General features: G+C 42.2%; 1 protein-coding gene across 1 annotated transcript; it reads right to left on the bottom strand.

Moving 5' to 3' along the window:
* Positions 1–203: 203 nt before the first annotated feature.
* Positions 204–26,584, bottom strand: LOC137174153 (insulin receptor substrate 2-B). Its single transcript, XM_067579279.1, has 2 exons — positions 21,993–26,584; positions 204–6,661 (listed from the first exon to the last, which is right to left on the bottom strand). The coding sequence occupies exons 1-2, from the start codon at positions 26,242–26,244 to the stop codon at positions 6,657–6,659; spliced, it is 4,257 nt and encodes a 1,418-aa protein (XP_067435380.1). The 5' UTR covers positions 26,245–26,584; the 3' UTR covers positions 204–6,656.
* Positions 26,585–27,795: the final 1,211 nt, after the last annotated feature.

Genomic DNA, 27,795 nt, shown 5'->3' with positions numbered 1-27,795 from the left:
CAGATTTGTTTGTCTTCAATGACGTCAAAACTCTCCAGCTTAGTTGATTTGAAGGCTTCATGTTTAAAAAAAAAAAACACTGAACTGTTGTGTAATATTAGTTTGACACAAACAGAGATGTGTATATAATCTAGATAAGTTCATGATGATCCATAGCACACACACACATACACACAAAAAAAAGACAGCTGAGACCACGGCAGTTACATGAACACATTTTTATTGCAATAGCTCTATCGAAAGCAAAAAAGTTTTGATAAATATAAACACTATGCCGATGCTCAAATTGCCTCTGAGTACCCCTCCTAGCCCCCTTTCCCTCCACGAGGAAAAAAAAAACAAAAAAAAAAAAGAAAGAGAGAAGGAAATAAAACGAAAACAAAAAAAAAAGGGGGGGCACCTGCCGAGGAGCCGATCATAACATGAAAAAAGCGACAACTTGAGTTTTCCTTATTTACAGGAGGATTCCATTTCCACCACAGTTTTCTTTTTTTTTTTTTTAACTCTTTTTTTCTTCTTTTTCGTATATAGGACGTACGTCGCTGAAAAATAATGCACATACGAAGGATACACACCTCCACAGTATTTTTTTAAACTCTTTCTCTTTCCTGTAAAGCTAATAAACAACAGCATTCAACTCGGAAAATAAGAACACAGGTAGCAGGGTAGAGTGGGATTTGCTTTTTTTTTTTTCCTCCCCCCTCCCCCCTCCCCCCCCACCCTTTCCGCCAAAATCCTCCATTTTAGGAAGGATTTGGGGGGAAAAAAAAACTGACCCGCGCCTTGATAGCAGGGCAATGAATGTCATCTTCATTGTCATCCTCATCGTTAGGGTTGCCACCAACAGCATTTCCAACTGTTAACTGTACTACACAGCAGCAAATAAACTGTAATATAGTTACAAAAAAATAAACATTAGGCAGAGGTTGTAACCCATTTCTTTATACAAATAACTGCAAAAATGCCTATGTACTCTTAAAAAAAATACTACCCTTGTATCGCTTTGTTATTCAGAGAAACAAGGTTGCCCCGATACAACAAAACAACCAAAAATAAGATAATTTTCCCTCTGTAAACTAAAATACAAATAAATCAAAAGATTAGAGGAAAAAAAAAAGGAAACACAAGTTTGCATAATGATGCAGTACCCTAAGTCTTCTCTGCGAGGATATATATATATATATATATATATATACACATACATATATATATATGTATATATATATAGTACGTAGGTCACATTTCTTTCTCATTTCTCCACCCCGAACAAGAAAAAAATCATAACAGCTGATTTTCAACATCAAGAATCGGTAACATTGAGGACAGTTTTTTGAGGTTGGATTGTTGCAAAAAATAAACTGTTTAAATTAATTCAGTTATGACAAACTGGGGGAAGGGGTGGGGGGTGGTGGTGGGGGGGTGGGGAGTAGTGGTGGGGGGGGTTAAAGTTCAACATGAAGGTAATCAGACATGAACAACAAATATCAATGTTTGAGTAATGCTTCAAATAATTTAAGGGGGATCCTTCTAAAAAAAAAAAATCCCCCCCAAAAATCTAGCTCTACCATTTTTTTTGCCATAGCGTTAAAAAAACCCAAAGCAACACGTCGCTGTAGCATAGTTAAGTACACAAAAACATTTTCCAAAACATAAGAAAACAAAATTTCTCTTTTTTTCCGTCCCGGGGGCCACAGCCTAAATATTCTTATATTCAATTCTTTGTTCATTCGAGGGGAAAAGGGGGAAGGTGGGGGTGGGGGGGGGGCAAATGAAATGATTTCAAATTGTTCATAATGTACATATAAGACACGTCACAGGCTTAAAAACTTTAAACAGCATTTTGTCGATACTCACTTTAAAATCAGACCATTTAAAACATGGATCTGCTGAGGAGGAGGGTTAGCTTAATTATCTGAACCTCCAGTAGGGGGGGCGATAATGGTGTAAAAGGGAAAGGGGGGGAGGGGGGATTTTCTCCTGGTTCCAACATTGTTAGCATCAACCTGCATGTTTTTAGCCACACAGACTTGAAAAATAATCTCTTATCATTCCTCATGTGATGATATCGCTACTTAAAGACACGTTTGTCTTTCCTTTTTTGGCTCTGTCGTTACTGGGGATGAAAAAAAAAAAAAGGAATCGAGGACGGAGGGAAAGCGTGAGGATGTTTGTTCAGGGTTGGGTCTTTGACTCGGATATGCTAGAAAGTTAGTGTTATATAGTTTTTGATATCGATCACATACATGACGCACCCTGAATTGCTCTGACGCAGTAAACTCCACCAATCTGGTACAACTAGGACTGTAATTAGTCAATTTCTTGATCGACAGGAAATGAATCATCTGAGTTTTGATATTTGAGAAATCATTTAAGTAATTTGTCAAGCAGAAATGCTAAACTATCACTGTTTTCAGCTTCTCAAAAATGCGAGAATTTGCTGGTTTTAACTGTTTTATATAACTATAAACTGAACATCTTTGGATTTTGGCCGATTGGAAAAACAAAACATTTTGAAAGACGTCACACTGGGTAACTGTGAAATGTATTTTTGCTTTAGACAATTTGGTAAAATGTAAAAAATAAGTCAATCATGAAAGACGAAGCCATACCGATAACCTACATGAGAATGGAGGAGTGACTTGTTTGGTGCACATGCTACGGTTGTAACATACAACATGGACCAATGACACAATAACTCACCCTAAAAGAGAGACTGTTGTTTAGCAGCAAGTTTCAGCAGTAGGAAATCTGCTTAAACTTATTGTTTTCACCGGAAATTAGTATTAATTTTCTTTGTTGTACTGATTTATAACAGATTACAGATAAAACAACCTTTGAATAGTCTCTTAATTGTCTATATTTACTCAACTGTTACACCCGTTGACTGTATATAAATACGGACGTCATGACAGTTCCTCAAAAGTGAAGCCAAAACATCTCGACTGTCCAAAGATGGTCGTTCTTATCATGCTGACGTTTGTCCAAATGCTCGTTTTTCGGATAAATTTAAGTAGTTATTTGACGATATATGTGTGACGTCATGATTGACAGCTGCTCTGCAACCTTTTGCCAGGCCGACTCTACTGCACAGACTCCAAACGACGTCACGCACGAGCAAGATGGCAGCTCCCGGAAGAGGAGATATTTTGGCTTCACTTTCGCATAGCAGCAGGAAGAGAAGACGCGTCGTCCATCTTTATACACAGGCGGCGGTTACACCCGAGCATGTGCGCCACGCGGCTATCTAGCCAAGACCCCAAATCACTCCAAACTTCCAAAATGTCTACGTAGTCGGGATCGGTAGTGGCAATAAAACAATGAATGCGGACTATCAGATGTTCACTGCATCCGAGCAGTTTGGGCAGCGTCATGTAAAGCCGTCAATCACAGCAAACCCAAGACCTTGACTTTGGGATATTTTCCCCCTGTGGTCAGCGAGGCAAAAACACGCCCACGCCAGATATTTTTAAATGATTTGGAGATACCTCAGCTTCATCCCTCCCTCCATCCATCCATCCATCCCCTCCCCGGCGTAGCATCCCCTGCTGTGTGAAGCTCTAAAAAGGATGACAATGATGCGTCCTACACAAAAGCTCTGTGAGAGTGACAGGCCTTCATCCGTCCAAACAAATTAAAAACAAACAAAAAATAAGAGTGGGCTGATATAAAAGAGAAAAAAAAAACAGGGTGATAGCATTAAATCAGAGTGAATACTGAACAAAAAACAAAAAAAAAAAGATTGAAATGCTCTGGATTAGCTGTCAGTCTTTGTGTTTTAAGCACATTTCTTTCTATGAAATCAGTTGTGTTGGTCATGGGAGAGTAGCGCAGAGTATAAAATGCTAAATATGGGCGCATCAGTGTGTGAAAGTGTGAGACAGAAAGAGAAGAGGCAGCGAGCTCCGGCTCAGACTGTGATTGATGTGGATGTTCGCTGCCTGTCCGAATGTGTGTATATGTGTGTGTGTGTGTGTGTGTGTGTGTGTGTGTGTGTGTGTGTGTGAGGTTGTAACAGGGCAAGTATGCCCAGTACGCTGCACCTGGGGCTGAAGCTCAGGTTACTGGAAACCTCTTTACGTCACATAGAGCCACTGACGAACACCCCAGTGTGCATATATGTGTCTCTGTGTGTGTGTGTGTGTGTGTGTGGGTGTGTGTGTGTGTGTGAGAGAGAGAGAGGGAAAAAAATGCCGGACATCATCAAGAGCCGCTGACAAAGAGCTGAAACGGGGGCACGGAGGAGCTACCCTCGACTAAATTAGGCTGCATGACTACTGCGTGTGTGTCTGTGCGTATGTGTCATGAGAGCAGGCACATGATAGTGACATGTGTCGTTATGACGTACATGTGCGTGTGGTCCACTGCCTACAAAGTACAGTACACTTGCAGAGATTTTTGTGTGTGTGCGTTCGTCTTGTGTTTGCATCCCGGTGTCCACGTCTGTACTTTGTGCTTTTTTTTTTTTTTTTTTTTAACCTTTCACAGTGTCGTGTGAGTGCATATATGTGTGTGTGTGTGTGTGTGTGTGTTGGCGCCGCTCTCCCTCGCTAATCTGAACTGTGCTACGGACCCGATGAGGTAAAAAAAAAAAAAAAAAAAAGAAAATGTAAAAAAATAATTATAATAATTATAATAATAATAAAATTAAAATAAAGTTTACTAAACATTTCCTCACACAGAAAAACTGTATAAGAGGAAAAAAAAAAAGATGAGCCTGCCGAGCGAACAGCAGGGCGGGAAAACAACTTTTTCCATCAACTGACCAACAGCGGGTGAATTTTTTTAAAACCTAGGAAGAAATATTTTGACATTTTGGGGAAATAACGAGTTAGATAAGATCAATATATCGCTCTCATATCTTTCTGTTAAATATGCAGCTGGTGCGAGACGTCAATGACTGTAGTTGACGCACGTAAAAAACACAAAGAGGAAAATAGACCTGAAGTGTTTGCGGTTAAGCCTGTGAGACGCAGACAGCTGCATAGATTAAAATGAGAGTTGCATGAGACATGTGGGTTAAAAAAAAAAAAAACGTGTCTGAAATGCTTGTGGTTTAGACAGAACAGGGTAAACATAACAAAATCCACCAACCAGCACCTCTAAAGCTCACTTATTAACACATTATATTGTTTAATCTGTATGTTAAAGTGTAAAAATGACAATTTGCTGTTTTACAGTGATTTATGTGCAGGATTGTCTCCTAACAGGAAGTTTGTGTAAAACAGTTAAAAGGCATTTTAACACTTTGGTTTTTGATTGGACTGTAGGTGGATTTTGTTAAATTGAGATGCAGCTAAGCTAACTGTGTCTCCATATTTGTAGTTTTTATGTTAAGCTATGCTAACAGGCTGCTAGCTTTAGCTTCATATTTAACATGAGAGTGATATCAATCTTCTCATTTGACTCTGAGCAAAAAAAGCAAATTTCCCAAAATGTCAAACTATCCCTTTAAAGACCTCCGTCTTCTCTCCATGCCAATTTACGGAGAACAAAGACAGGCAAAACTTTCCAGCATTCGACCGGTGGCCAGCGTTATTATTCCCGCCCTGCTGAGTACCGTCTCTGTGAAAGCAAACGAAGAAATGTACTGGAATATCTGTACCTATTGCAACAAATAAATAATATGTGCTACAGGATATGAGGAGCGTAATGCTTTAAAGGTTTTTTCCCCCCATCGCATTAGTACGCTATGACGAACCCATACTGGCGCCGTACCGTAGCTTTGCTTCCTATTTGGAAACGGCCCGCTAAGGTCGTTTAAAAAAAAAAAAAAAAAAAAACGTACTCCAATGGTAACCCCAAAAGGGGCGTCTGTACCTGATGTGGAGAGTACGGGAACAAGCGTGGGTACTTGTGTAATGCCACGTGTCTAACTCTGAAGCTAAAACGCATCTAGCAACGAGCTCGTACCATTTAAGGGGTGATTCATTCATAAAAATATACATTTTCTACCACAACTTTGTCCACAATGTAATAACTGTATGGTACCATATTGAGGGTGGATTACACATGGAAGGGGGGTAAAAAAATAATAATAATAATAAAGGATAAAAATTAATATTTTAAATTCAATGCAACATAAAAGTTTCCAAGTCTGTACCATAATGCCTTTGCTTAGTATTCCAGCCTCCCTTTTTTTTTTTTTTTTTTTAATACCGTACGGAGAAGCAGAACCATCTGATATAAGACTTTCTACGGTTCTGTTGACGCCCCCTCAGTCAAAGTTCATTGACCGCTGACTGTTGAACAAGAGGGGAAAAAGCAGCACACACTGGCAGCATCGATCGTGAGGGAGGGGGGGGGGACGGGGACGAGGGGGGGGTGATATAAAAAAAAAAAAAAAAAAACAGGACAAGATATGCATATAAAACACAAGAAAAATAAAAGATCTAATACACTTAAAAAAAAAACAAAAAAAAAACTGCAAGCGTTTTTGCCATCTGTTATGATGTTGTTTTCTGCGTCCAGAAGGGAGCGGTTTCTCAGTCTGAGTGAAGGTCAGAGGTCGCCAGCGGGGTGGTGGTGGGGGGGGGGGAAGGCCAAAGGTCACAGGCAGAGTCAAGTGCCCCGAGCAGAGAGATGAGGAGGAGGAGGAGGAGGAGGAGGAGGAGGAGGAGGAGAAGAGGAGGGTGGGGAAACCTCTGTCGTCCCGTCGCTCAGTCTGCGAAAGGAAAAAGACAAGAGATCATTAGTGAGTCGTCCGTCTTTACAAGCTTTCGGCGCAAACACGAACGCACAAACACACAAGCAATAAACACATGTGACTTATATTCATTTTCTTAAGCAAACACAGTAAATATTATATTCGCCAGACGATGGACGCCTGACCGAAGTGTAAACAGTGTGTGGGAGTTGATTTCTGTTGACCATGACTCATCACACAGAGGTGAGCAACTTTTCCTGAAACACTGAGCCTCAGATTAGATTATTTAATGTGCGGTGACCCAGAAATGTACTGAATCTGCTCAATATATTCCCCATTAATCAATCATGTAAAACATTAAAAAAAACAGTGAAAACTGCTCATCACAAGGTCCTGAACGTCATCAAAAGTCTTATTTTTGTCCAACCAACAGTCCAAAACTCCAAAATAATAAATTCACAATAATCTAAAACCAAGAAAAGCAACAAAATCTCAATTTTGAAACCTTGAACCAGTGAATATTTTGGCATTTCTGCTTGAAAAATTACTAAAATGATTATTCAATTATCAAAATAATTGCCAGTTAAACTTTCTGTCAATGGACTAATTGATTAATTATTTATTAAAAGCTCAAACACCACTGATATTTAATGATAAATAAATTATATCGATATATCTTTTATACGCCAAAGTGTGTAGCCAATAACACCTGCCTGTTGATCATCAGTCAGGCTTTAGATGGTTGTCCTCTGCTATAAGGCTGGACAACACGGATAAAAGTAAATATATATAATTTTATATTGTGATATTTATATAGTAAAATGCATGAAAAAACAATAAAAAAAGCAGCTAATGGATACAAGAACCAGATGGGACTGGTGGTTTTGGTTACTCCAAGAGAAAAACTGATGGACAGTTTATCAAATCAAGGTACTTTATCGCATTGATGCAAAAATAATATAAAAATCCAATATTTCCAATAAAAATTCCTTCTTTTTTATTGGCATCATTGCCTATAAAGGGCCTAAAACACACACAAATATTACCAGGATAGATAAGACGCTTTAAAGAGTAGATATTACATATTACCTAATGTTATATATCATCATATCACCCAAATCTAATCTGCTAAATGTTTAAATTTTCACAGGTTGATTAGATTAGAGACTACAGATGGAAATCAGCTAGTGGCTAAACCTGATACAGTACATCTCTTCTTCTTCTTCTTGTGTAAAATGAATGTATTGTTTTATATATTAAAACACAGTCACTGACAAATAAATGAACTAAACTAAAACTCTTTTCTCGACACTCTGACTCTGACTCATAAAACAAGAAGAATTCAGAAAGGTGGCAAAGCTACTGTGGCCAAAACAAAACTTTTCTATTAGCCTGACACACACACACATACAGAGACACACACACACACACATACAGGATCTGGAATGTGGCTCGGGCTCTGACAGTGGTTTTGGACTCACATTATTAGTTGTTTTTGGACATTTTGAAGCCTAGTGGAGCTGACTAATTTTGACTGGAATCTGTCTGGGTTCAGGCTCGGCCTTCCAAACACCGCTGCAGAGGGGTGAAAACCTCGCTTCTCCCAATTTTGGTTATTTTCTGAAGGGGTTTAAAGGGTCCTGACTATAAATCAAACCTCTTCAAAAACCCCTCACTGTTTAATCACAAAAGTCTAGAATAACAAGCTTTTGAAGATTTTTGAAGATGCAGGTTTTTCCCACCTGACAGCATCGTTGGGAATTAACTGCAACCATGCTGGTGAATGAATTTATCTACAATACGGCACAAAAAAATCACGTTTCTTACAAGTTAATTAACACTAAAGGAATATTAAAAAGGCTTAAATTATGCAAACAATCCACAGATTACCTGGCAGCAATTAATTCTTACAATAAGTAGAGTAGATCAGCACTGATTAGTCATTTAATCAATGTATTTTTAAAGAAAAAATACCTCGATTCTCTGCTTTCAGCTTAATAAATGTGCATATTTTGTTTTTTTCCACTTCTCTTTGATAGTAAACTGAATATCTTTAAGGTTGTGGAAAATTAGTGTGGACAAAACAAGACATTTTAAGTTGCACCTTTTGGCTTTTTGGAACAGTTGTTGGACATTTTTCTCCATTTTCTGACATTTAATAGACCAAACGACTAATCAACTAATGGAGAAAATAATCGACAGATTAATCAATAATGAATATAGTCGTTAGTAGCAGCCTTAAAGTCTGCAGTGTTTTGGCTTTTGTACAATAATTATCAAGGTATGTTCACTTTCTGGAGGCTCTTTTTTTTAAGAAGCAGCACAGATGTAAGACATCTCTGACCGATCGGGCTCAAACTACTCATATAAAGAGAAAAAAAAAATGTTTGTCTGGTAAATAAGTGAGCACGGACGGTGAACTTTGGATTCTGCTTGCTGCCAGCGGACCAACACACACACACACACACACGCACACACACATATATATATATATAATGTTTGTTTCCTGCCCTGCTATCATGGCCGGACTCGGGCTGTCAGGTCGGCTGTTTTGGTGCGGCCCAGCGGCCCCGAATGACCCTGGCGATGGCCGCCGTCCAGCTGGGTTATTCCACTGAGAGCGAGGCTTTGTCTGACACAACAATGTGAGCAGCACGCCACAATACAGATGCTTTGACAGGGGGCACTGCTGGAATGCTGCTCCGCTGTTTGTTAGCCACGGGGATGGAGGGATGGATGGAGGGATGGATGGATGGATGGAGGGATGAACGGACAGACTGATAGAAAGAGAGGACTCAGCTCAGCCCTCACGCAACCTGGTCCAACCAAATTACAGCTAACAAAAAAGTAAAATAACAGTAATGAACCACCAGAACTGTGGCAGATTTAGGGCTCTGTGATTTCTGTGTTGCAGAAAACACAGAAAAGAATCGCAGAATTTGATCGTAAAAATGGAATATCGTGGAATTTGCCAAAATGTGGACGCAATTTACAATAATCAGGGTTTTCTCTACCGTTACAAGACTTAGCTGTAGCATTTTAAGCATTTTTTCACAGCGCCTGAGCTGAATGAACAGAATAAAACTATGCTGAGAGTCTCTACCGCATTTTGGTTAATTTACGGGTGCGCAACTTCTGTCCTCTGCTGTCTGTGTTGGAGTTTCATCAAGTGTTCAGCTCCTCCACACACACACACACAAACACACACACACACAAACACAGCGGACAGCAGAGCAGCCACAGTGGACACAGTGAACAAGGGAAAAAAAAATTTTCTCGTTACTGAAAGTGCAATAAAAGCTTTGCCAGTAAAAAGCCAATAATAAGAAAGTAATTTATCAAAACTAGAGGTCGACCGATTAATCAGCGCCGATCGATAGGACGATGGTGGCCGGCGGCTGCACAGGTCACGCGGGGACGTACGTCACCGTTTTGCGTGGAGGCTCCAAACACAAAGTCAAGACTCAGGTGCAGCACATAAGTGTTTTTTCACAGCACTTAAGCTGAATGAACAGAAAAAAAAAACTATCCTGAGAGTCTCTACTGCGTTTTGCTGTCATTTACTGTCTACTGCTTCTCTGTCCTCTCCTCTGATCTCTGTGTTTGACGCACACAAACACACACGGAGCGAAAAGAGGAGCAGAGAGGCCACAGTGGAGACAGTGAATCAGGTGAAGTGAAGTTACTTTAAGTGCAATAAAAGCTTCGCGAGTAAAAAGCCAATAAGAAATTTATCAAACCATCTGTTCAACAAGCATAAACATGTAGAAAAGCGATATTTCCACCTGCTTTATCCGCAGTCTTCCGGTATATTTTACACGACCACAGCACGCTTGTTAAGCTAATAGCAAATTGTTACGAACAAGCTAAAAGGAAAGCTGTCTGTATGTAGTCGAACTGTTTATCTTTGCCACAAATGTTAAAATTTGGCAAATTTTTGTAAACAGGAGGAAGATACTGACTCATGTCTGTGTTCTTCAATCTTTCTAAACTTCACTCAGTATTTTGATTTTATTTATTTTATTGACATTTTAGATTTGTTTCCAGAGATATTATTGAGTTCATACAGTAACCTTACTGTTGCTGCTCTTGAAACAATATTTAGTTTTATTTAAAATATAAATTAATTCTAATCCTGTTCTGAATTTATTCTTTTTTTTAAAAATAATAATTAAAAATATTTCAATAATAAAAAAGAACCAGTGAGAGTTCAAAGAGTTCAGATAAAGAAGTGGACGGGTAAACGTGTGGATGAGATCAAACTGTCCCTACAGCTGGTTTGTGGCTTCACTCTGACATTGGTATGATGAGCAAATCGCTGTTTAAATCCCTTCACTATAAGCCTCATTTTACCAATGTTATTTTATGATTATATTCTCACTCACAAACATGTGAAGGATTACTTCAGGCCATAGCGCTTACATATCTGTTTCACTTCTTCATGCTAATGTCTGAGTGTACAGTGTACTGAAGCACTTTCTTTAATTTAAAAAAAATTACAAATTCATTGATATTTATTCATTTTATTCAATGTATGATTCAATTTTAAATACTTTCTTAATGAAGTTTTGTAATTTTATTTATCCAACACATGATTAGACACACTTTCTGGTGACAAAATGTGCTTAAATTGTAAAAAAAAAAGGCAGAATTCAGGAAGAAATTACAACGGAAAACACTGTAATTTGGGGAAATATTAAAACAGATTTTATAAGGCCCTCGATCATCTGAGCACCGTGAATGACCAGAAACTGAAAGAGACATTAAGTAAATACAGACTAGAGTGACCACAGGCTGACCATTGAGACGGAACAGGACCAAAACAAAATTCAATATTTACTTGGTGAAAAACTGTGACTTTTCCATGGAAGCAGAAAAATATGTCCTCGCCCAGCCGGAGAGAAAAACCAGCAGAACAACATGAAACTGTGCTGAACTGCTCCATCAAATGTTTTCTTCTATAGTTCTCACAGTTATCATTACATTAATTTGTCTTCTTTTTAGCAATTATTTTGATGACTTGTTCACCAAAACTTGTTTTTCTTTAATTATAATATACTATATATCATAGTATTTGTATTTTCATAGAGGAATATGGCTGCAAGTAATTATTTTCATGAATGAATTTCATGAATTAATGTTCCTATTAATTGAAATATCATAAAACAGTGAAAAATGCCTTTTAATTTCCCATAAAAGCTGCAACAATTAGTTGATTAACTGACAGAAAATTTTTATAATTGAGTAATAGTCATTTTTTAAGGGGAAAAAAAGCCAAAAATTTGCTTGTTGCAGCTTTTTTGTGTCACACATGATAATAAACTGATTATCTATAGATTTTAAACTGTTAATTGGACATAATAAGACATCTGAAAACATCACTTTGGCTTATAAGAATTCATAAAAGGCTTTTTTTTGGTAACCATTTTCTAACATTTCAAGATATTTTCAGCAACTCAGGGAATCAGTTTTAAACATTGCTAGGAGGAAACAAGGAAAGAATAACCTGCATCGGCCTGAATTTAAGGCTATTTTATTCAGAAAATTACATTTTAAAACATGTGAGCCGTCTTATATTTGTGGACTAGATATTTAAGTGTTGATAACATCAGATATTCTCTTTGAATGGTGTAAAACCTTCAGAGACTGTTGCATTATGGGTTGTTTGTAGCTTTAATGTTGCTAGGCTAGCGAGTGTCTCCAAGTCCGTTTATAGTGAGTCAGTCGGCACTAAAAGTGTTTTGTTAGCTCAGTTTAACTCGAAGGAGTTTCTGAGGACTCGTAATGTGTTTTTCTGCTACAGAATGGAAAAATTTTACTTTTACAAGAACAAAAGGCTTCGAGGACGAGTAGTTGCTTCTCTTTGGATTAATAATATCTGAGGGGAATCCTAGAAGAAGACGAGTGTGAACGTCTGTTGTTTGCACAGAAAGTCTTTTTTTCAAAAACAGGTGTTAGAAAAGAGGGAGGCATCTTATAGTCATGTTTTTAGAAAAAAAGGCCAAATTCTCTGATTCCAGCTTCTCAAACGTGATATTTCTGTTTTTTTTCCCAGCCTCTATGACAGTAAACTGATCGTTTATCTTTGGCTTGCGGACTGTCGGTCGGGACAAAAGAAGACATTAATTAATCGATAATGAAAATAAGCGCTCTCTCTGATTCAGGGTCATCGTATATTCAGGCCAATACAGTAATGATCAGATTGGATGAGAGGTTGCGGACGGCAGACTCTTTGCAGCAGTTTGTACAAACCAGCACGCCATGAAAAAGACCATTACAACCCATTTCCTGCAATCTACGCACACACACACACACACAAACACACACAGCATTATTAATTCGGCATTTGAAGACCTCTAAGTGCTTTTATTTCCTATGACGATACTTAGAATCGTAAACACTGTACAACAAACAAGCTTTGGCAATCCTGTTCTTAATTATGGTCGTGTCAATACAGCGAATTTGAATCTGTTTTTGTGTTTGTGTGTGTGAGAGACGGAGAGAAAGAGAGAAGAAGAGAGGAAAGAAAGAAAGAGAGAAAGAGAGAGAGAGAGAGAGAGCAGTCTGAGGTCTCTGGGTTTCTCTGCAGGCGTGGACTTCGATCAAAACAACGCTCTTAGGACACGGGCCTGACTGACCTGAGCTGACCTCAGTTAAACACACACACACACACACACACACACATACACATACACACAAACAAACACACACAAACACACACACACACACACACACCACAAAATCGGGTTATAAAAACACTGTTCTCCAAACACCTGCATTAGCTAACAGCTTGTTGTGTCATTGCAACACAGGCAGGTGTTCGGAGCCGTGACCGTCTCTCTCTTTCTCTTTCTCACCATTAAAAACGCCCTCAATTCCTCTCTCTCTCTCTCTCTCTCTCTCTCTCTCTCTCTCTCTCTCTCCGTCGTTCCCTCTGCCCTCACCGACCCGCCCGTCTCTCTCTCTCTCTCTCTCTCTCCTCTCTCTTTCTTTCTGTCCCTAAAACCCCATTCACCCAGCTGGGACAACAGATGAAAGGCATCATGGGAGTGAACAGTGAGCGTAACGTGTTGACCTGACACTGGCTGGCTCGACAGCTGAGGCGATGACCTTTTAAGTGCAGATCGAGAAAGGAAAAAAGCGGACGGAGGGGTGGGTGGGTGGGGGGGGGGGGATTTAAAGTGATCAAAAGTGCTCGTTCCCCCCCTCCACCCCCCTCTTCTCGCACATCTGGATCTGCATTTGTGTTTTTTTTTTGGTTTTATCGTTTCAAACTTGAATATTTTAGGGTTTTCTAGAGCAGTAGGTCGGTGCTTTTCGGGGAGAAACAAATTGTTTTCATTACCGATTAATGTGCGGAACATTTTCTCAATTAAATGATTGTTTGGTCTATAAAATGTCAAAAAAAATTAGTGTTATTGCCCATCACGGTTTCCCAGAGTCCAAGCTGACATTTTAAGTTGACAAACAGTCCAAAACCTCATAATATTCAGTTTATTATAACATAAAGCAGAGAAAAGAAGGAATTTTTGCTTGAAAAATTACTTATTTTTCTGCCGATCGACTCATCTTTTATGCCTAACTTTTATAAAACAAACAACAAAAAATATCTGAGAATCATAGAGGTTTTTAGTGACATTTGAAAGACTTTTTCATCCTTTCTGCCTTCACAAGCTGAACCCTGACTGTGACGATTGCAGAACGGGCTGGAAGATTTACCTTGTGAACAGCTCTACCGTCGGTGTGACGAATAAAAACAAGAAGCAGACACTGCTGTTTGAGTCACTGACCGGTCTTAGTCGTGAGTCTACAAACTCCCTGTAAAAAAAAACAGCAATAACAAGCTCTCAGTGCCTAAGATGACGTCTTGTTTTCTCCAATGAAAAGTCCAAAAACACAAAGATATTTGATTTACAAAACTGAGAAAAGCAGCAAATCTTCGTGCTTGAGAGGCCTGAATCAGCAAATATCAGGATTTTATCCCCTGACAGAAGATTTGCTTGGGTTGGGTTGTAAAAATTCTTAAACCGGTTTGATATCAAGCCAAATATCGGACCGGACATACTGAATTTAACCACTAGGTGTCTCACGTGACTCAGCTGCTCCCGAGTGGAACGTAATAAGAGCCGATGAATGAGAGCGTAGCGGCGCCACAGTCAGAACGACTTTATTTCTCATAACAAACGTTTAACTTAACTTTTCTTCTTGTGCTAAGGTACAACCGGAAACACCGGAGCTACACACAGCGCGGCACGGTGATGCTATGCTAACGATGCTAGCCATGCAAACTAGCCGCTTTCCACTGCTCTCAGACCGCTGAAAGCTGTAAACAGCCTGGCCGAGTTTATCAGGGTTACTGGTGAGATCTGCGCTGTTAGCTCGGGTCAGCTCTTTAAAGTGATTTAATAAAAATGCTTAATATTTGAAGAAGAAACATCCAATAGCAATGCAATGTTTTGAGTTTTTTCCTCCAAAATTTGCCTGATCAATAAGAACAACAACCATTTGTAGTTAACCTAAAATAAACATCTCTTTCATGGGGCATAAATCTGATTCATGAAGCAAAAACAAGCTGAATAATTACAGAGAATCTGCGTTAAAATATTTCAAATCTGTAACAAAACAGTAAGATAATTCAACAGTAAATAAATATTCATGAGTGACCACGAATTACGGCGGCACCTTATCAATGAATCAAGTATCAAGTATTTACCTAATACATGTTTTGGTCAACAAAACATCATGAAACTGACTTAAAAGTTGACTTAAAATTGAACTTAACAAGTGTTGGTGACAAAATTTTGACCGTAAAGAAACGAAAACAAATAGTACAGACTTGAAGTCCAACTATTTTTGTAAACAAACACTTCAAATAAGGCATCATGTGATGACTAAAACATGACTTAAATTAACCTTTTTTTTTAGCTAAAATGAAAATTCCTGCCAAAATAAACACTTGATGAAAATGTTCCAACTCTATTTTATCTCCACATCTACGTCAACGGAGGAGGAAAAAGCTTTCCTGCTTTGTTCAAACCGTGCCCGTCAAAAGGTCACCGAAATCTGGAAGACGGCTGCCATCAAAAAGAAGAACAAATGTCTGTGTGTGTGTGTGTGTGTGTGTGTGTTAAAATGTCTGACGCACACTTGAGTGCGCTTTCAAATACATGTTTGCACACAGGTTCGGTCTTTGTCTAATAAAGTTATCTGACGGCACATTCCAGTACGTCGAGGGGTAGTCTAGTAAAAAAAAATCCTGCTTTATCATTACCGTGTGTCTGAGTTTAGGGCAGCGAGACGGGGAGGAAGTGAGACACACACACACATGCACAAAAAAAAGAAACAAGAGGAGAGGGAGAGGAAGCAAAGAGAAAGAGTAAGAAAAAGAAATAACGAAGATATTAGAGCTCCTGCGTGTTTGAGTGAAACGGGAGCCTCGTTGATTGAGTAATGCTCAGGGACCACCAATGAAATCCACACTTAAAAAGAGTGACTACAACCCTCGTGCAACGGTCGGACCACATAGCTGACAGTGTTTAGGTCCATTTATTACCAATGAGACACAACATTTCTCTTTTGAGTAAGCACTGCGAGGACTTTAAGACACACACCACTTTGGTCTTGCGGAGCTCAATCATCGCCTGTCGCTTTAATTTGCACAACTTTTTAATGCTTTTGTGGAGGAGGATAACAGCTGAAAAACATCTAAAATGCAAAGAAATGTGCTAAAAAAATAATACATAATGATATATTAGTGCAAATTCATCTCTATGTAACAAATGTCTAGTTTCCAAACATCCAGATTATCCTCGAAAAGCAGACGTCAACCTGACTTTTTAAACTCTGGGAAACACTTCCTTAAATCCCGTAATACTTCAGGAATTCATTGACCAATGGGAGCCCTGCTGGCGCCAACACGCCCAGGGTTAGAGGTTCAATTCCCCCGTTTAGCGCGACGGACACCGACTCTGCCCGGTTTTTATAGATTCCCATGCTTCTTCTCTGCAGGCCACCCATGCTGAAAAAGGCATTTTACCCATGTCAGTGCTTTTTGAATTAAGGTGCTCAAGTTATTTTAACATTATTTATTTGCTAAAATGGGCATCGCAGGCAGACTCTTGGAGCTCTGAGGGGGGGTGGGGAGGGGGGGGCTTTTTAAAGAACCACATATACTTTTCCTGTGACAGTCCGAATGGCTGCTTAAAGTCAAAGTGGCTTTGTGTGCATGCATGATAGTTAATAATTCTAACATCTGTGGACGCGTACATATCTGGCTATTTAAGAGGGAGAGAGAGAGAGAGAGAGAGAGTGAATTACCTCTGCATGCAACAGGCACTGAGCAAAAAGAGGGGGGTCCTGTTACGAGCGGCGCATGCCTCGGACCGGCCCATAAATTCATGACGGTCTGGAAATAGACCTGTAAATATAGAAGACCCTGGCCGTGGAGGTGGGAACGAGAGAGGAAAGGGCAGCCTCGTACCACCTTCTCTCACATCTTACTCTCCCCCCCCCCATACCCCCCACCCCTCCTCGCTTTCTGCCTGATAACCCTGCCTCACACTCTGCCTAACCCTTTACCACCTCGTATCCACTTGGCCGGTGACGCCGAGGGGGAGGGAGAGGGAGAAAAGGGCAGGTTCCCACCACTGTCACTTACATCTTAAAACATCTTCTCTTCTGTACCGTTTCACGCCACAACTCCCAACTCCTGATCCTACGTTTACCCTTCATACCCTTCCTATGTCCACCTGTCTCTACCGATGCGTTCACTGACCAAAATATGGAAGCAATGCTTATTCGTGTATGTGTGTCAGCCACTTACACCCTTTTAAAAAAGTTTTGAGTGGGGATGGGTGGAGAAAAGTACCCTGATATGACTTTTTATCAATTTTCATCATCTTATCACATAAAAAGCACCAGGAGTAGCAATTATTTTAAGTACAATGTAAGAAAATGTTAGAAAACTGTGAAAAATGGTTAAAACTTTAACGAACACAAGGTGATGTCTTCAAATAGCTTGTTTTGTCTAATCAAAAGTCAACAAAACCCCCCAAAATACTGAGTATACTAGGGCTGCAACGATCGATTATTTTCATTATCGATTAATCTGTTGATTATTTGGACTGTGGACGTCAGATGGAAGATCAAAGACGCCAACAGAGATGAGGGGTTACGACCTACCTCCCATTTACGACCGCTTGTTGACACATCGCATCAAATATCACATGTCTGAACCAGCTCTATTCACTGAATGAAGACCATGAGATACAGTGGAAAGCTCCGATGCTAGTAAGCAGACCTTTGTGCTTAGATGATCTCCCTTAAAAGATTAATTTCTCAATAAATCGATTAGCTGTTTGGTCTATAAAATGGTGAAAAATGTCAGTTAGTGTTTCCCAAAACCCAAGATGACATCCTCAAATGTCTTCTTTTGTCCCGATCAACAGTTCACAACCCAAATTAATTTCATTTACTATCATAAAGGACTAAAGAAACCAGAAAATATTCACATTTTAGAAGCCGGAACAAGAAAATTTAAACATTTTCTTCTTAAAAAATGACTTAAAACAATTATTTGATTATAAAAACAGTGAGCAATTAATTTTCTATTGATTGACTAATTGATTAATTGACTAATTGTTGCAGTTATAGGAGTTGCATTGAAGAAAAAAAACCCTCATCAGTAATAATGTTGAGTATTTATAAGAACAAAAGAATATCTGCAGGTAAGAAAAGACAGGAATCACATGCACATGATAAATTAAAATACATAAAAAAGTCTCAACTGTGCAAAACAATCCTAACTGCTGTTTCAAAGGTAAACAAGATGATACAAAGATGATTCAATCTCTTCAAAGTTCATCATCATTAAGTGTCTAAATGATCATTTCTTCTCCTTATAATTTAAGTTTTAGGAGAGGTGATCTTCTTTCCTTAAACCCAGATGATGCACACACGCCTACTTCATATTTTATTTAATATCTCGAGCTCGGAGAGTTTGCTAAAAATTTCCTTGACAGCTGGACAGAAAGCCGGTCCCTCCCTCTCTCTCTGCTCTGGGTCAAGGATCCAGGTGTGCCTCTATCAGTTCAACACCGCAGCTGAGAGGAAGTGCATTCCTGAGTGATGATGATGCGTTTCCTCTCGGCCCCGCTGTGTGCCTTGACACGCCGCCGCCGCAATTATAGCACCACATCAAAGGCTGCCTGCCATGACTCAGCGCATACATACAAACACACACACACACACACACACCTACCTAGATGCGGAGCAACGACTGTAAACGCACACAGACTGAGACTGATCGTACTCCGTGAGTGTGTGGGCATCGATTAACGTTTCTGAACGTTACCTTGAGCTGCGTGGATCGACGCACACACACGCACACACACGCACACACACACAGACACGCACACACACACACACGCACACACACACACAAACAAATGCTTAATGAACCTGCTGGCAGAGGCTGAAAAAAGTACACACAGACAGACGGACAAACACACACAATAGGATGAGCTTCAGCGCTTTGAGTGTCAGTTGATCTGTGCTAGAGAGCCACACACACACACACACACACACACACAAATACATACAAACACACACACACACACACACACACACACACACACACACACACACACAAGCTCTTTCATCTCCGTTCAGCACCACGATAAACAAATGAGTCAGTCGGCGCTTGCAGAGAATCCTGACTCATGCACACACACACACACACACACGACAGATTCGGGGAGAGGAAGTCGGGGAAGGGGGCGGAAAAGCAGGGTGGAAAGAATAAAAAAAAAAAAAAAAAAAAAGGAGGAAGAGTGGGTGAAAGAGAGAAGAGGAGATGATCAAAGAGGAAGTAAAAGACTGAAAACAGAGTCAAAACATCCTCTTTTTTCATCCCGCTTGAACCTCGTACACGCCGTCTACGACACCGACCGGAGACCTAACGTCAGCACCGAGTGTCAACATCGCTCTGTCTCTCATATACATACACACACATACACACGTACACATCAAAGTCAGGACTTTACATGTGAAGTAACTGTGTGAAATCATCACAGCTGCCTTTGAAGCTGCAGCAAACTGTACGACATGCAGGACATCTACTGTACGTCGGAGCTAAAAGTATAAAAAAAGTTCGATGTGAAAGGAAACAGGATTAGGCAATTTGAAAACAAAGATAGAGGTAGCGCTAGGCGATAAAGTCAATATTATTGTTACTCAACTTTCTGGGGAATCGACACGTAATGTTTTGATCTTATTAACACATTAGAGATACAAACTGCGACGTCCAAATGAACTCTTCTTAAAAGAACTTGTTGTTTTCCATATATGAAGAGTTTCGTCTCATTTCGTGCTCAACATACTGAAGTTCAGCACTTTAAACATCATGTTTGATTATTTTACAGCATATTGTGGTTTATATCAGTGTCAGAAAATATTCTAATTCATATCATGAAGATTAATAAGCTACATTTTTTAAAAATGATTTAAATCCTTATTTAGTATGAACTGAACAAAACAAAACAAGCAAACTGAATGAATAACTTTATGTACAAATAACAACTGATAAATATTTTGACAGTTGACTATCTTTAAAAAAATGTATTTTCTAGTTGTGTTTTTAAAAATATTATGATTTGCATTATTATTTATCCAAATATTGTGAAAACTGTGGTTTTTTTTGACTGTTATTCAAAAGATATTTTAGCTATTTGAAGACATCTGGCTCTGATAACTTGTGATGTCTAATCACTTTAATATTAAAACATATTAAATTAACAGTTAGCTGCAGCGCTAATTTTTGACTGAAGTTCAGTCTGTGTAGCTGATAATTTACTGCATTAGAATAAGAAGAAGAATTAATTCTTAGTTTGCTTTTTGTGAACAAACAAAGGCTGAAAAAAGACAAAATTTTAAGTACAATTAAATCCAAAAATACAGAACACATCAGGAATAATTTTACTAATATAACTTAAATATAATACATCAGATCTGATCATCTGATGAAAGGAGTGAACAAATTATTGTGTAAATCTGTGGTCATGTTTCCTCTTTCTTAACGCAGCTTTTGACATATTCAAAGATTTTTGCAACATTTTAAATCGTTGCATCACAACTTCTGACAGCAAATACTCCAAAATCACAATGACAAAGGCAGTTATAAACAAAAAAACAACAACAAGGGAGTCATTGATACATATTGATCAGACTATGAGTAAGCAGTATGATTCAGCTTTTTAACTTACAGTGATGCACAAAAAAAAAGGTCACTGAACGCTGTAAAACTCTGAGATGTGTTAAAAGATTGAACGTTACCGCAGAGGTCACGAGACGCCCTAAAACATCGACCGGAAGACAGTTAACAGTTTGCTTAACAACACTACAAATGAAATATGATCTCAAACACGACCGCTGACTTCAACTGACACCTAAAAAGGAAGAGCTTTGTTAAATTACTGCCAGGTTTCTGCATCGTGAGACTCTTTTAATGTGTTTTGCCATCATACTAACTCGCCCCTCCTGGCACCGAGCTCTCTCTCTTCCGTGTTTTGTATAAATAAATATATTTTTTCAAAAGATGTAGAAAAGCGTCTCGGATGACAGTCTTACAGCAGACAAAAGGCTGTGAACACACAAACACCCACGCATAAAAAAAAAAAAGTACACTCCGCATACATGCTGACACAAAGAAAACAGCAGCACGTGCACAGACAGGCACAGAGAGACAACACCAGCTACAAAGACAGGAAGTCAGAGCCCCCTTTTTTTTTTTTTTTTTTTTTTGGGTGATTCAGTCCATACTTGACCTCAGATAAACCTCAGTTCATTCAACGAGCTAATCGTCTACCGTTCTGCTGGCACACGACGAGCACACAGACCTCAAGATGAACCGCATATTGGTGCCACTTCCTGTACCAGGCGCACTGTTATAGCCTAGACTTTCAGTTCCCTGGACAGATGCCTTCAAAATAAAAAAAAAAAAATAAAAAAAAGACAACGGCTGGCTGCTCGAAGCGCTTGAACGCAGCCTTGTCAGGATCACAGAGGCTTGATCCAAAATAGATTCACTACAGGAGCTGCAAATTGATATAATGTGACTAATAATAGCGTACACCACTTCGGGTTATTTTGGTTTTTCAGGGAGGAATAAATATCCCAAACACTTACTCACACATTTAAACTCATTATCGTGCAAAGAAACTACATTTTTGGCTGTGTAAACGCCACAAAAAACAAAAGATTTTCCCGCCAAATATGATTATAAAAGCATTTAAACAACGACATGTCAGAGTTTGACACAGAAACACACACACACACGCTTGTATTAACTCACCCTTGGTTGTCGTGGTGACTCCATCAGATTTGGTGAAGTCTATACTGGCATAGGCTCCGTTCTCCGGCAGAGGCACCGTCCCCGCCGCCAACGCTGCCGCCGCCGCCGCCGCCGCCACAGAGCTCCCGTTGCTGCTACCACCTCCTGACGTCGTGGCTCCCGCGTTACTCCCGTCCTCCCTCAGCTCCAAGGCAATGTAGTTCAGGCCGTTCTGGTAACCCACAGACATGTTCCTGCACATTCTACCGGCTCCGGTTCCCGAGGAGGATGATGCTGCTGAGGTCCCAGAGGTCGTGCCCGCTTCCAAGGCTCTCGTCTGAGCCTGGTGAGCCGGCGAGTCCCCTAGACCCTCCACGGACATCCACACACTGTCGAAAGACGCCGAGCTGGCCCATCTGGAAGCCTGACCCTCCGTTAAGTAAGATCCGTTTGGGGCTGCGGGGTTAGCCAGTGTGGGGTGGGTGGCTGAGGATGAAGGGCCTAGTCCTCCTCCAGAGGGAGTTGAATTAGAAGAGGAAGTGGAGGAGAACGTCTCCGAGCTGTGTCTCCTCCTGCCTTGGGGGTCGGCTCGAACCACCTTGGGCTCCAGCTGGTGTGTCGGTGCCCTGCTGGGGCTCAGTGGAGGGAGAGTGGGAGAAATGGATGAGGAAGAGGCGGAGGGAGCGTGGCCGTAACGTCCCTCTATTACACAGAGATGCTGCAGCATGGCTGTGGGGCTTGTTTGCGTCCTCTCACCTCTGCTGAGGTTAAATGTCATGTCCGTGTAGTCGTCCCCCATTGACCTCCAGTGACCTCCAGCAGGGACTCCAGGGGAGGCCAGCGTCCCAGGATTGCTAGCCAGGGGTCGGATATAGCTGGGCGGGTTCCAGGGGGCAACAAGGCTTGGTCTGGGTGACTGGTTTTTACCCAGACATCCAGCACTGTCCTGCTGGTCTACACCGACCTCCACGCTCATATAGTCCTGGTGAGTTTGGGGCTGGGGAGGGGAGCGACGGCTGTCACTGGAGCCCAGGGAAGGTGCTTCGTCTTGGGCAGAGAGAGGGTAGGCGGGGGGCTGCTGTTGGTGGGGGTAGTGATCACCAAACTCAATATTAATATACTCTCCAGGACTGGAAGGCCCTTCAGATGAGCTACCAGTGGCGGGGACTGAGGTTGAGGTGCCTGCAGACGCCGTGGAGGGCTCACTAACCCGCAGTGGACCGTGAAAACTCCTTCTGCCTAAAGGGAGGCGGTTGGGCCTCACAACACGCCGGTCAGCCATTGCGGCGGTCGTGTGGTGAGCTCCGTAAGGCGGCGGTGGGTGAGAGGGAGTGGAGGTGCTACTACCTCCTCCACCCCTCTTCTCTGGTGTTGACATCGATGCTGTGGCAACTGATGAATAAACTGGCTTGGCAGGAGAACTCATAGGAACATACTCCCCATACTCCTTCTCATCCCTCTCTCTGGTGGGGGCCTTGTAGGAGCGAGGGAGGGAGAAATAAGGGCTGTAAGACTTGGAGGTGCCCTCAGGTGTGCCAGGTGTGTAGTATCCACTGCTCCCTTCGTTTGAGAGCTTGCGCCCCCCGCTGTTGCTGTATGACATGTCCATATATTCCCCGTTCTCAGGTCTCTCTGCTATGCTGTCACTCCCACTGGCACCCACCATGCTTGAGCTACTATGAGGGCTTGGGGAGGCCTGCACAGGGGAGGGGGAGCTGCCGCTGCCCCCTGGGAGCATCATCATGTAGCCGTGGGAGTCTGTGGAGGATTGAGACTGGAGCTGGGGGTGGTGATGGGCTGAACGGGGACCTAAAGCCGGACTGTGAAACTGAGGGGAATGGGAGATGTGATGCGAGTAAGAGCTGGGTTGCATAGGCATGTAGTCGGGAGGAGTGTCCCGCGGCGACGCAGCCACGCCACACATCATGGGCATGTAGCCGCTGTCTTCCTTGGCAGAGGAGGAGGAGGAGGAGAGGGGAGGGCGTTCACCGCTGGCTTCCGTCCTGGACAGTGTGGAGGGACGGCTCTGCTGGCTGTGCTCAGAGCAGGAGCTGTAGTCAGAGCGGAGCGAGGAAGAGGAGGAGGAGGGCCCACCACGGAGTAAACCACTGCCAAATGGTAATACCACATCAGATCCCTCTTCCAGTGAGAAGTTGGTCTGGGTCATTTTCTGGTAAACTGCCACTCCAGAGCCGCCAGTTGCACCACCAGCAGGTCTGGAGAAAGAGTGCGTCCTCCTCCTTAGTGACGATGAAGAAAAGCGGTCATCCTCTGTTGTCGACGTGCTCTCGTCTCGTGGCGTGTCACCTCCGCTGTTGTTTCCAGAGCCCCCACTGGTGCCAAAGACCTCCCGGTTCCACCCCATGGCCATGTAATCGTTTAGACAATTCTCCTCTCTGATTGGTGGGGTGTTTCCAAGGGAATCTGGCGTGTTACTCCGCACCCGGAAGTACCTGAAGTCGCCGGGGCTGGAGCCGTACTCGTCTGAGGAGTTGAAACCGCCGTCGGATGGCGAGCCGCATATCGAGGCGCTCGACGGGCGGGTGAGCGTGTCTGAGACAGAGCCGTGGCCGCTGCTGGAGGAGACGCTGACTGGACTGGTGGTGGAGGGGAAGTGAGAGACTGGGAGCGAGGCAGAGCGGGCATGGTAGGTGGACGACGACCCCGGGATGGCTCTGACGTAGCGTCCGCCGCCTGTGCTTGTTCCAGCGTTTCCTGTGGCGACGCCACTCCCACTGCTGCCTCCGCCCCCCTCCTGACGACCGTGATGGGCACGTGCTGAGTTTAGGTGAACCAGACTTCCTGTGGCAGAGCGGAACGGCCGGTTCATCGTCCCCTCGCCCTCGCTGGATGTTCGGAAGCGATAACCACTAGCCCCCGAGCTCTTACTCGACGGCGGCGTGCCAACAACCGACTCTGTCCTCGACCGCCGCTGCAGCCCCGTCTGGCTCGGTGGCAGGTTGCCCAGGTGGCGCCGCGTCGTGATAAACGGCATGGGGTTGGAGCCCGAAGACTGGCTCTTGCTCCTGGGCCGAAACTCAGCAAAAGCTTTTAGGGCTTTCATTGTCTCCAAGATAGTCTCATGCATGTTCTGGGCTACGACAGAGTCATCCACCTGCATCCATATCTCCCCGGGCCCGATAGAGGAGGAGCGACCCACCTCGATGAAAAAGAAGCTTTCAGAGTGTCCGCAACGCCTGATATTCATCAGCTGTAGGTTAACACAGGGGGTTTCAGAGTTCAACTTAACGAGGTGAATGGTTTTAGTTGAGAGGCATAGCCGGTACACACCTGTGAGGTTTTTAGTTTGACCCAGTCCTTTAGGTTTGACATTCACCTGCCACACCTCCTTAAACACAGTACCAGGGGTGACTGTACCATATCCATCATCTAAATCATCAGAATCCAAGTGCCCTTTTTTGCCTTCGCTCATCAGCTCACTGACAGCTACGTACCAGTCCTCTTGCTCCTGCTCGTTTTCAGCCACAATAGCAAAGTACTCGTCCTTAGTATAAAGGGCAATGAGGTGTTTGTTTTTGGAATCCGCCCTTTTGTTTACCGTAAAGCACTGGTAGAGGTAAATAACCCTTTTCGGGGGAGAAGGGGCGACCGCTCCACCGCTGGCGGCGGCCGCGGCAGCAGAGCGCAGGCTGTTCCTGAATTTCTTCTCGCTGTCGTAGTACTCCAGGCGGCTCGGCCCGAGGTGGCTGGCAGCCCGCAGCACGAAAAACCTTTTATGTCCATGTTTTTGCTTTCTTAAATAGCCACATTTGCGAATATCATCCACAACATCCGAGGTATTTGCGACGCTCACAGACGCGTATACATGGCCGCCGCCGCCGCCGCCGCTGCCGCTAGCGGCGGAAGAAGCGGCGGGGTCCTCGGCGGTGTGTACCTGGCTGAGAGACGAGGAGGAGGAGGAGGAGGAGGCTTTCCTGCCCGGGGACTCGGCGATGTTTTCCCCGGAAAGATGCTGCTGCTGCGGAGCCAGCTGGTAGTGATGGTGCTGCTGTTGATCCTTTGGCGGGTGATGGTGGCTGAGGAGGTGGTGATGATGATGGAGGTGGTTGGAGGGCGGTAAATGTTGATGGAAGCGAGAGCCGCCTCCTCCTCCTCCGCCTCCGCCGATATTAATTAACGGGGAAGGGGGTTCCCCGACCGAGCCGTCTCCGTTTGCGGTGGCGGCCGCAGATTTCGTCCCCACGTCCCTCTGCTGCGTCTCCAGCATCAACATCGCTGCCTTGCCTTCCTGGTAATTCGTGAAATTTGCCATCAGAGAAAACAATCAAAGGTCACTTTACTAGCAAGCTAATCCGAGTGGACCTAGACCCCATTCTTGTTTTGGGAGACGAGCTCCGGAGTCCGGCTAGGCCAGCTAACGTTGACTCGCACGGCTCAGATTTGCAATACTCACGGACCGGCTTTGTTATTCCGCCAAAAAAAACGAGTCCCTTTGCCCTTTTAGCAGCGAGGCAGGTATTCCAATGCGGGCTTTTTTGTTTTGTTTTTTTCTTTACGAAATGAAGCCCACCGTGTGCAACATGACCACGTTCAGCCGTGTTTCTATAATCGGGAGGATCCGGCTAGCTCGGTTAGCAAACCGTTCCCTTCTCCTCCTGTACACATCTCTACGGGCCAGAGCACAAACAACACATGACCCTCTGCGTCACCGGCCAAACGGGAGGAACAAAGAGTCAAACACGCACTCTGATTGGATGATCATTCTAACTGACATCCGCTGACAGGCGCGACAGCCAATCGTAATCCAAAATGAGTTCCTTGCGTCAATACCTCTAACCAATCACGTCGCGCAGGGTTTATCTAAGTTATAAATAGGCGTCGACTTACTGGGGCTGATCTGGAGTCCGATGTTAGGATTTCAAGCGACTGTTTAGACGTAGAAAGCTGATCCCGGACCTGCAGACGAGCCAAACAGCGAACCCGGAGTCTTCCCCCCTGTGGGTATAAGTATACCCAGAGTCTTGAGTCAACTTTTTATATTTTGGTTATTTATTTTAGACCTTGTTATTAAACCTTGTTCAAACCCCAAAAAGCCGTTTTTATATGGAGGCTTTGCTTTGGCATCAAATCTTGTGTAAGTTTTTTTACTCTCAAAATAAAAAAATGTTTTCCAAAATATGTGACCCAATTCAGTTGCTGACCCACAGTTCAGAAACATTTATGTCTTCATCAGTGCTGGAAAATAATAAAGTATATTTACTTAACTACTGTATTTAAGTACATTAAGTATTCTCATTGAATGCCACTTTATTCTTCTACTCTATTTACTCCACAACATTACATTACAGCTAAAACATACAGTGATTAACTTATTGATTGAAACTGCAACTTGTAAAATAGTTCAAGGTAGCTCAACTTCAACCAACTACAACATTTAAATGCAGCTGAAACATCAATGTATCAATATAACTTTATTTATACAGCTCATGAAAAACAAAGTGATGCAATACAATTTGTTTCCCAAATACTCATTAAAAGAAAGATGCAAAAATGGGAACATTAAATACAGAACAGAGTAAGAGACAAAAAGTAAAAGAAAGATTTAAAAGCGAAAGTTAAAATGTAATAAAAGTTTCGAGTGTGTGTTGTGAGTGATGTGCATGTTATCAGATCTTTGGATAATACTTTCTTACTGTTCCTTCACTTAGTAAGGAACATTTTGAATGTGGGAGTATATCTGCACTGTTGTTGTTTTTACTTAAGTAAAGGATCTAAATACTTCTTCTACCATTGATAAAAATGTAGATTGATTAGCAATGAAATGCGTGTTAACTTACAGGAAGTATTGTAATGTTCTGTCTAT

This window comes from Thunnus thynnus, chromosome 22 (genome assembly GCF_963924715.1).
Source record: "Thunnus thynnus chromosome 22, fThuThy2.1, whole genome shotgun sequence".
Lineage (NCBI taxonomy): Eukaryota > Metazoa > Chordata > Actinopteri > Scombriformes > Scombridae > Thunnus > Thunnus thynnus.
Note: the sequence above shows the minus strand (reverse complement) of the source record. Positions and strands in the feature narration are given on the sequence as shown.

Bases quoted from the DNA above. Each gene is read 5' to 3' on its own strand.
- LOC137174153 (XM_067579279.1), bottom strand. From the start codon at position 26,244: ATGGCAAATTTCACGAATTACCAGGAAGGCAAGGCAGCGATGTTGATG.